The 11,125-nt window shown below is 39.0% G+C and overlaps 1 protein-coding gene across 1 annotated transcript; it reads left to right on the top strand.

Annotated features, from left to right (window-relative positions):
• The first annotated feature begins 5,146 nt into the window (after positions 1 to 5,146).
• Positions 5,147 to 6,677, top strand: gbp (glycogen synthase kinase binding protein). The gene has a single exon (XM_030782653.1). It carries the CDS (start codon positions 5,227 to 5,229, stop codon positions 5,713 to 5,715), a length of 489 nt encoding a protein of 162 aa, XP_030638513.1. The 5' UTR covers positions 5,147 to 5,226; the 3' UTR covers positions 5,716 to 6,677.
• Positions 6,678 to 11,125: the final 4,448 nt, after the last annotated feature.

Raw genomic sequence — 11,125 nt, 5'->3', positions numbered from 1 at the left:
TGTGTGAGAGAGAGAGAGCAGGGAGTGGAGACACGGCCGGGGGAGGAACAGCCTCTGTCCAAGCATGCTCCGAAGCCTGCTGACTACACTGCTTCCCAAATCAGTTGTGTTCAACAACCAACCTCAATGGCCTTTACACTGGAATGAGGCCAGAGAGAGAGAGAGAGAGAGAGAGAGAGAGAGAGAGAGAGGGAGGGAGAGAGAAACTGAAATTGAATCAATAATACACTCAACTCACACTTTTCCAGCTTTGTTACTCCAGACAAGAAATTCAATAGGTGCTTTTCACTGTTTTTTGAATGTATAATTTAGCCCAAAAGCAAACAATAAAAAGAAGAAGATCTGTTGTGTACTGATCTGAGAACATCCTGTTGTCTAAGAACTCCTAGTGGGGAACTGACAAGGACCCATAGGCCTCTCCTTTAATCTGGCCTTTCTACTGGAACAAGGCCAGAGAGAGGGGGGAGAGGGAGGGAGAGAGAGAGAGAGCGAGAGAGAGAGCGAGGGAGAGAGAGAGCGAGAGAGGGGGAGGGGGGTTTCTATGGTAAACAAAACCGTTTGGCTCATACATTGGCTCAGGGCAATGAGTGCACTGCAGGACACGTGCTTCTACAGTCCACAACACAGACCTGGCCTTCACTCAAGGGGAGGGCCAGAGTTCTGAGAAATCATAACTGACTGTTACAAGTGTGGCCTAAACCAAAACAAACATGAAACCACTGACCATTTTTTCCTTCTTAGCAACACTTTGTAGAATATCACATGAGTTTCATGATAGTTTTCTCACTGGAATACTTTGATATAATTTAAAATGATCAGTACTGTCCCGGTCTTAAAGCTGATCTGTACCTTTTAAAGTAGGTTCTTAATTATTTGAGGATCACACCAACTTAAATCACACATTAACAGAAAGCAAAATAAGATTTCTGACATAGTTTTCTTTATCAGGTAATAAAGAATTTATGTAAAAGGTTGTAGCAGTTAGTGGGGAAAAGCACAACGTCAACAAAAATAATCGGTGTTCAGCCCTGTTGTGTGTTTTATTGCAACAGTCTACTCAGAAATGTCCACCTACTAACAAAGTGTTACCTTTCCCCTGTAATCTTACATGTTGATCAGGATCAGAATCTCCAAAGTTAGCCAGGATTGGATTTACTATGACAGAAGGAAAGTCTTGACATGGCAGTCAAGCCCTAACACAGCCCTGCCCCCCCCCTCCCCACCTGTGCCTGGCCCTGGCTGAGTCGGCCTCGGCTGTGTTATGACGGAGAGCAGGGTAACAGCACCTGTCTGCAGAAGATGACACCACATAGCCAGAGTAGCACGTTGCTGGCAACACAGCATGAGGCTATTTACCTCTACAGTCAACCGTTTTCTGTCTTCTGATGTGTCGGCCGACGTGAGCACAAATGAACACATAAGAAAATCTGCCTGTTTCCTGTCAGACTCTCCCCCGCCCTCGTTTAAAACTGTCACACAAAGGAATAAGACAAAACCAGTTCAGAAGAATGAAGGTCACGTTATTGACCTATTGAAATGATTTAATTATGCTGACATGATCCTTTCATGTGTGATTTTATTCTCAACTGAAACAGACAGGGACACTGACTTGGTGTTTTATTTTTCATCACAGATTCTTGCTGGGGTTTTTTTTTATAGTGACGGGCGCTTGTTTGAGATCAAATAAATAAATCTGCCACATGGTTATATAGTCCTCTCATCCCTGAACTTTTCCTTTTACACAAAACAGTTTTTCAGCTATGATGAAGGACATCTGTGCTGAATTAAAATGTTTCGCTATGATTGGCAGCGCACTGGGAAACAGATTTGCTCATGTGACCTATAGCCTACTGGGAATACAGTACTGAAAAGCTTCAGTATGTTTTGTGGATAAAGAACTTTTTCTTTTTTGCCTATGTTTGTGTGCTTACAACTTTCCAGCCGCCGTGAAAACTCTTGCATCTCCTCTTACTTTATATGTAAAAGACTGGGTAGTAAAGCTACATTCATAGAGAATGGCAGCCTTCTCTCTGTTTACACATTCACTTGCATATGGATTATCTCCTAGGTTACTCGGTGTGGGCTTCTTCTGTGCTTTCACTGAAATAGAAAATGAGTCTCCGTATGGCACAGTTCTCACAGACAGCATAGAAACACTGTGTGTGTAACTGATATTCTAAACTTCTTTTTTTTGAATGAAGCTCATTTTCATTAAACATTTTTTTGTGACTGCATTTCCTGTGTAGCCCCATCATAAACATCTATTCTTATAAAGCCTGGCAGTTACTCTCTGTTTGACACAAACCCAATGAACCTGTTTTTTTTAAATAGGAGTTATCTTCCTCATACTTGGCTAACCATCACCTCTCTCTCCATTCAAGATAAAACCACATATTTTGCTACACCAGAAATCGAAACAAAACAGGTTTTACAGCTCTCTTGTAAAGAACGCTCAGTACTAATGTCTGTCAGTTTAACAAGAATGTCAGATAATGTGTGGACAAGGTATAGCAACAGTCTTAAACTACACAGCTTTGGCAGACCCCTCCCATACACTGTTCTACAATTATCCCACAAAACTGCATCCACAAAGTTTTGAGCATAACCAAAAGTACAACACTATAAATGCCACAAATAATATCAGTGGGTTGAAAAAGAGCATGGTGCCGCCCACTGTGTATCATCAACTGAGACAATAAACTTTTTGATGCGATCTTATCGAGTAGATCTGAAAGTCAAGCCCCTAACGCTCTGTACGTGACCAAATCATCAGATGGGTCTAAATTAGGATGACTAATCTAACGATCAATAACACACATAAACACAGCCAAGCTGAGTCATTTCACAGTAAACAGGGTTCTGAGAACCAGACTCCTTTGGGGGGTACTGATGACTGTGGCACAGAGCAACGGCACGCCACAGGCCCCTCTTTACTGATTCCATGCTGTGCTCACTGTCTGCATCTGTGCAGCTCTGAGCCACCACAGGAAATATCTCGCAACCACAGCTGAGAGTGAAAAACAAACTCTTCACTTCTCTTCCAACCTATAGGAAAGATCTACTTAGAAATGGTATCTAGCCTCACTGATTCAGTGAGATATGGTTTATATTATTTGAGAACACAAGGATTGGCCTGTTACCTTCCACCCCCTTCCTTCTGACTATTACATGTTATGTAATATCTGACAAACTAAGACTGATAGCTTGTACCTTCACTGAACACGAGGTTAAGCAATGTTCTCATGCACTCTACAGACTGTTAATGCACAAGTAGATGCAAGATAGTATCAGTCTTTCCTGGAGTGAGGTCTTTGATAGGCTATAACGTAAAAAAAAAAAAAAAAAAATTGGCACAGCCATGCATGCACATGCTCTCTAAGTGTGCAGCACATGGTACAAGGGGAAATATAATCATCGTAAGGAACATTAGTAGATGATCTGCAGGATACAGCACTGTTTTAACCCCTTCTTTATTTACATTCACACAACATAAATGGCAATAAATGACAACATAAATATTGCAATTATATATTTATTTAGCAAATAAATGAATAGATGAATGAATAAATAAATAAGCTAACGGTATTGTTAAAATGTTAAATTTGAAACCCAGAGGACCTTAGGTGGTGAGAAAGGAGAAAAACTGATGACATGTATGCAAGTAACTAGACCTGTTCTGAAAAAAAAAATCAGTTCTGAGAATTCTGCTGTGTTTTTTCAGTTGAAAGGGGAAGTGGTAAGAAATATCGTACTTACAGAAAGCCACCTAGAAACTTCTGGCTGTTGAAATAAGCTCCAAAAACATTTTGCCTTTTCAAGACACTTCTAAAATATTCATAATCAAATAAAAAACAACTATTGATCACTGCTTGAAACTGGCTAAGACAAAACTTGAATGATTAGCTGATGAGTGGAGTTTACCTTTAAGCTAAACATTGTGAAATTCAGTGGGCTTATGTACACAACCTCTAATCTTTTCCTTTTTTCTCTGTAATGTTGTTTATAGTGTATCACGCCGTTTGAACACGTTTTTGACAGGCCATCATTCAAAACAATATCACCTTGCACATGTCTCTGTTAGCCCTACGGACGATTTCCATGCGTGCCTTTCCCAGGAAAAGACACAAACCTTATGAACCGTTCCACGGTGGCATGGGTCCAAGATATTTCAATGTTTATGCTTAACGGGTGAGTTTACTTTCATCACCGGCACCCACCCTTAAAAACAACCCTAATGGTATATACAAGGTTGCATATACAAGGTCAAGAATAACGCTGTTTACTGGGTATTGTTACAGGGTTTCATTGTTCGCCTGACTACTCAACCCCGCCAGAAAGAAGAGAGGCGAAATTATAGAAATTCTTAAAATATGAAAGTAAAAGTCAAGATTGTTCTTAGTTATTGTCAGCTTAAATCGCATTTTAAGAAAACACATGAATCTCTCGTGTGGGCGATCAGGCTAGGCATTATGGAAAGAACCTTACAGGAGTCCAGTAATTCAACTACAAATCGTAAGCTTTAAACACAGACTTATCACACAGGTCCAACTGAGAAGAAAAGAATGGAACCTAAGTATTTAAATAAACAATGGTCATGACTCTCACAGGGTCTTCGAACAGCTAATATGGTTAAGCTGATGACTGGCATTACGGCATTAAGTCATTTGTCCTCAAGACTACGTTCAGCCACTGTGGGTTTGGCTTATCACTACGACTGCTTAATAGAACAGTGTAGATTGTATAATGCCAGTAAAGCATCTGGTCACAACTAGCCTGTAAATGTTGTGAACATTATAACGATCACCGGTGCCTATTCAACATCATTTCTTTCTGTCTGCTCTGCAGTTCCAATTATGTAATGCCTGATGGGTTTAGGTTCCGGGGATCTACCATTGGCTAGTGACGGGGCACCTTAAAGTTCATCGCCAAAATTAACAACATATATACATGATGAATTTACACAAAAATTTTAAAAGGAAGAAATTATTGTTATGTAGTCTGAAATAAGTGAATCTTTGGGGTTATACTTTAGAATTTGCCGGTCGTGAGATTACAAAAAACACGTAACCTCCTGAATAAGTAGTATGTTCCGGATTACGCGTCATCCATTGTTTACAAATCAAGCTAACGTCTTGCTTTCTGCTGGGTAGCGTGGTGAGCGAGGACACCGCTGACGCGCACTCATTCATTTTGAAAATTTTGTGTAAATAGCCCTAAAAACCCAAAATGCCGTGTCGAAAGGAGAACTACATATTTTTGGAGCAATCTGTAACCGTGGATTCTAAGGAGGTGGACGCTCTGGTGACAAAAATCGGCGAAGCCTTGCAGCTTCACAACAATAGCACTAACCCAAAGACGATGTCATGCCTCCATGGTCTCTCCACCAGCAACGGTAGTCTCAACGTGAAACAAACCAACAACAACACTACGGACGTGCAACGGCGTAAAGGGTGCTGTATTCGTTTTCGCACTCGAGGGCTTCGGAACAGAGCTAGTCCATATAACATCCCAGGATCGAGCGATCAAGAATGGGACCATTTTAAACCATGGAACCGCAAAAAAGTCGACGTTGCGAATGACGAGGACGACCCCCACCAACTACTTCAGGAATTAATACTGTCTGGCAATCTGATCAAAGAAGCAGTTAGGCGACTTCAATTTGCTTCTGAATCGGAACGTGATATTTCACAAACGATTGATTATCAGCAGTGTTAACCTGGATTTCTATTTCCTCCTTTGTTTCATCGGATAAAATGATATTGTACTGGGAGTATGTGTCAATGAACTGTGTTCAGTGCTGAAATCAAATGTTTGGTCAGATTTGTGTTTGTTAGCTAACAAATGACGCTTTATGTCGACTGATATTTTTTCTGGTTTGTGAGTCGGCGTTTTCATCCACCTCCTTGCTTGTCTAATTCAAAGTCGAAAAGGTTTTTATTTGAACTGTACCTTTTCTAACTGAAATATTTTGGGTAATGATCGTCCTTCTGTTAACATTGTCAAAATTAGCTGAATTAATTCTGTGTCAAACACATGCTATCTTGCATCTACTGTGGCCAACTAGCCAAGTCACCAGTTTATTCACCACTCTAAGCAAATGAGTGTAGCATCTGGTGTGGATGGGGCTTAACGGCTGTCCTTGCTAGCAAATAAGCTTAAGGGAGAACGGCCTTGTTTACAGTACATGCGAGTGGGCCGATAACAATGATTAACGCTACCTAGACTGCAAGATACGTGTGGTATGGTTTCATATTGAAAAGAGTCGTCAGATACTCTGTTTCAGGCAGTCATTATTTGCATTTCAGACTGACATTTATTTTCACTCAATGGACACGTTCACACATTGTCCCTCGAGGACTGAGACAAACAGGAAGAGAACGGCGTGGCTATTCCCAGAAGACCAACAACACGGTGTATTTTGTTTTAATTATTTTGTCCAAGCCGACACTGAGTGGTCTGGAATCCCGCATTGATGCCATTTCTCTATTGAACAAGGAGATGGGGTTTATCACAACAGAGACACTTGGTGCTTTACATTTGGATTCCGACGTGGAGTTCGTTTGTTTGTCATAACTTTCACTTTGTTATCGTGTATGCTTCGCAACGAAGTAGTTTTTATATTCCTGGTTTACTCAGGGATATTTGGTGTCTTTAATAAACACGGTGTATTTTGCAAATTTGTGTTTCTTGGTACTGCGTTATTTCAGTCAGTTAGCGTTTATTTCATGTCCTACCATATTCTTCCCTTGAGATAAAGAATATACGCATCACAATAGGCTACGATGGGGGCATTTCAGCCCAATCACTACTTGGGCATTGGCCAATGCAATACATTACGTCTCAAAGTTTCATTTAAAAATAGTGCCATTCTTTGAAGCATGTTCTAATTAAAAATGTAATTATGTAACATTCTTTGTAGGGCTTGCGCCTATTTAGGCTAATTGCTCCTACCTGGATAACAATAATGAAACAGACTGGCACTTGAAAATATACAGGATGCATTGTGTTGGCTGAGTTTCAGAAGGGTGCAGGTTAGCTAGTTTACAGGTTTGTAATTGTTTGGCTAGCCCTGAAGATTTGTATAATTCAGTGTTAAACATCTTTCTGCACATCTTAATACATAATTACTATTCACTTGCTCTTTTATTTAACATAAAAATTAGTTAAAAATGAATATCAGACATGCAAATAGTATTCACTGACATGTCATTCATACCTCAGCAGGCACAAAATTTCTCTTTTTGTAGATTTAACAGCTTCTTAATGTCTGTTAAGACTATTAGATTTTTTCCCACTCCTGTTTATAGAACCCATCTGGTTCAGAACTATTCTTGGGTCTCCTTGCGTGTTTAAGATCTCCCTAGACTTTTCAATCATTTTCAAGTCTGGGGCCTGATGATTCTTTCCAGGATGTACTTTTCAGTTGATTTTGGGGTATGTTTCAGATTGTTGTCTAACTTTGTTTAGTTTTAAATTCTTGACATACAATGGGAATATTACCACATAAGATTTGTTGATATAAAGAGATGTATTCCCTCTGTCAGTTAATCTTTCCAGTACTACTGCCTGCAATACAGCCACAAACTGGAAAAACTTACTCTTGTGCTTGATAGATAGTAAGGTTTTTCTCAAGTACTTCTCCAAACAGACCATTTGTTGAGGTCAAATAATTTTATCTTGTAAGTCTAAACCACAGTAAGTCTTTTTTTTTTTTTAAAAAAAAAAAAGCCTTGGGCCTGTTTTCTTTCACATTTTTAGGACAATACAGGAGGTTTCCTTTTGTCAAATCTGCCTTTAAGGCCATGACTGTGTAAAGAACATTGCATTGTTGACTTCTAAACACCTGCTCCAGCCTCAGCTAAACTTTGCTGACCGTCACATCTACAAATCTGCATATCTGCCTAGTTTTCAGTGAAGTATATCAAAAACTCTACCAAATCTTGCCTTCATTTCAACTAGTCTATTTTACTTCTCTTTTTTGACAATGTCTCAACAGCTAATATAGCCGCATGAAGGCATTTTGAGTGTGGCTATCTTTGTAACTGATTTATACATGTTTATGTAAGTCATTAATCTTTATTTTGAATTTCAGAGACAACTACTTTGTAAGTTACTCAAGTAGCTCACAACTTAGGCTCTAACACATTAATCAGCTTTTCTATACCTTAGAATGGCTTGTTGATAAAGAATGATCAGTGAGAGTGTACAAATCTTGGTATATGCTATTTTGAATCTGTAAACAAAAATTACAAATAGACATTGATTGTACATTAATATTGGTAGTAAGACTTTTTTTTTTTAAGTTTGTGCGATCGGGTCAGTCTTTGTTCACTTGGAGATTCAGTGAAATATTCACCTTTACAAGGCATGCCCAAACATTTACAAAAACATTAAAATAACACATAATGGAAAGCCAAGAATGTTTGATCAGATCAGATTTATTACATTTTAAGAGTGTCAGTTGGTGCCTAAACCAACAGCTTCCTGCACCACCTTTGATGCACTGGCTTCAGCGCATCTGTGTTATGGCTTCGCAAAAATTGCATTATTGAATATTTGTAGGACATTTGAGGTAAACATAATTTGAAATGTTCTGTAATTTTCCACACTCCTCATTTTGAGGAAGGAAGCTATTTCAGGTCAATACTTTTTAATAAGGTTGAACGTATAGTAGTGGTAGATGAATACAAGCCTACGCAGGTACACTACTGAGGTGAAGTGTTAGAAATATTGTCAGTGTTGTTAATGTAATGTCTATAATGATTTCTATAAAGAGTCAGGTTGGCAGTTTCACAAAGCTGTAATATTGTAAACACATGCTGGAGAGTAACGCAAGTATTTGATCATTATTTCAACTTGCCAGTGTCATTTTACAGCAAAAGATTTCATCATGTATTATACATTTATATGATATACATTTTCAGATTAATATCTTTGCAATACACTCGAGCATGAGCATGGTTGTTTACAACACCTCCTTGTTCTACAAATACAGTGACAGCAGCTGCATTTCATGATTCATTTGCACAGCAGGTGGCAGTACAACACTGAATACAAAACCCAACAAGGTTTCAAATCTTTCCAAATAACAAGTTCTCCCATGGTTGTGTTGACATTACAACACAACAAAGCATAAAAATAAAAATGTCATTCTCTGGTGTTTTCAGAAGATGGTGTAATAAAAGAGAGGAAGCTTGTTCTTCAATGCTGATGGAGAACCTGAGGGTAATAATTATTATTACAAAACACATTCAGCGTTTGGTACAACGATGCAAAGTTATGCAAAACGAACCAGAATAAATGTTGGACACAGGGAAGGGAACACCATTCAAATTTAACCTCCGAATTGTACTATAAAGATAGCTGTTTTCACAATATTTCAGTTGATCTCCTCTTAACTGTTTAATAGAGATGTTTATCAAGCTTTCTGTAAAAAAAAAAATAAGAAAAATCAGACTGTCTACACATCCAGTGGGAATTATGAAGTTTCTCCCATTCCCGAGCTTTCCAACAGTTAGAAGCTTTTGTTGTTCCTTTAAGTGTCACAAACAGCTGAATACTTGATCATTTTAAACATGAGTCTTACGTAAGTGCGCCTTGTGTTTTTTCAACTTGTCCTACATTTTGACCTGAATTGCAAAATAAAGATGATGAAACTGCAGTTCAAAATGCAAGCTGATGGAATTGCAGTGCTTTGCGCCTCCGCTGGAGATTCCCTTTCTCTCTGTTCTTCTTGTTTTAATGATAGCATCGAACAATTTCCAAGTTGGTTTGCACATCATAGATCATCAGAAGATGTTTGAACCATGTACAGGGAGGCCATGAGGAAAAAGAAGGGAAAAAAAAACAAACAAACCAAGAATCCACATGAGCATACTGAGGTAACCTTACTGACATAAAGTGGCAGATGGAAACAGATGTCCTCCATGAATAAAGACATCGCTGAGAAGAGCTTATTTGGCATATGACCAAATGCATCGCCACGCCAGACAGCACCAACCACAGCTCATGGGTTTATTTTGTTCAATTTACAGCTCATGTATCTTTGTACCTCCCCAAGAAACACAATTCAGAGTGTACTTATTTGTACGGCAGATATCAAACCAGAGCTCAAACGCAGATATAGCTAAAAGAGCATCTGGCTCAAATTGTGGGAGATAGAGCTTTGAGGGTAAGACTACTGTCAGATCAAAACAGCTTATTCACTCTTTATCAGCGATACTGATTCGTACTTCTGATGTGTAATTATTGCGAGGAAGAGATACTGAGAGAAATTAGATTTTTGGAGAATCCACTGAACTAAACCCTTCTTTTTGTGAGCTGCAGCTATAAACCACTTATTTAAAATGCGTTTGGGAACTGTTGGAAATTGTGCTATCGTGCAGTGTTATGTCCTCTGTGGGAACAAACACACACGGACAAAAACGTTTGGTTATTCTCTAATCAGTGTTCATTGTAATGAGTCACTGTAACAGATAAGATAACCACCAGTCCTGAAGGTCACGTGAGTGTAAACCTGTCTGCTGTTTGAACGTTACAGAACAATACAGAGGGCGAAATGTACCGCAGAAAAAAAGTGACTCAATAACATGATGCTCCAGCTGAGCAATACATGTCTAACCATGGCGAAAAACAGTCATAACAAGGAAAAAAATTCATTAATATTTAATGGAAATGATTGTCATATTTGGGCAGTGCTCCAGACACTCCTCTTCCCATGTACCTCACCTTAGCCCCAGAAAAGCACATTAGCAAATTATTAATTACCCAGACTGCTCGGTGTCCGCCCTGTGTTACATAAACCCTCCGACAATTTGTTCAGAGCAGAAAACATTACCCTGTTCTCCCTTGACTAAATATTGAAAAAAGAGCCATCAAATCTGAAATGTCATCTTCAATGCTGGGGTGTAAGCCATCCTAATAAGGTAAAAAGTCTCACTATGAAAAAAAAAAAGTTTATTTGGCATGAGATTGACAGATGGAGTGACTTCTGAGGAATGGCAGATAAATTTAGTCTTTGAAGGAGGTGTCTCAGCAGTGTGGATTAGTGCCTTTTGTGTTATCCTCATGTATTGGAACCTCAGGGGAAAACAGAGTGTACATTAGATTTTTCCCTTCATGCTTT

The sequence above is a fragment of the Chanos chanos genome, chromosome 8, assembly GCF_902362185.1.
Source record: "Chanos chanos chromosome 8, fChaCha1.1, whole genome shotgun sequence".
NCBI classification, from domain to species: Eukaryota; Metazoa; Chordata; class Actinopteri; order Gonorynchiformes; family Chanidae; genus Chanos; species Chanos chanos.
Note: the sequence above shows the minus strand (reverse complement) of the source record. Positions and strands in the feature narration are given on the sequence as shown.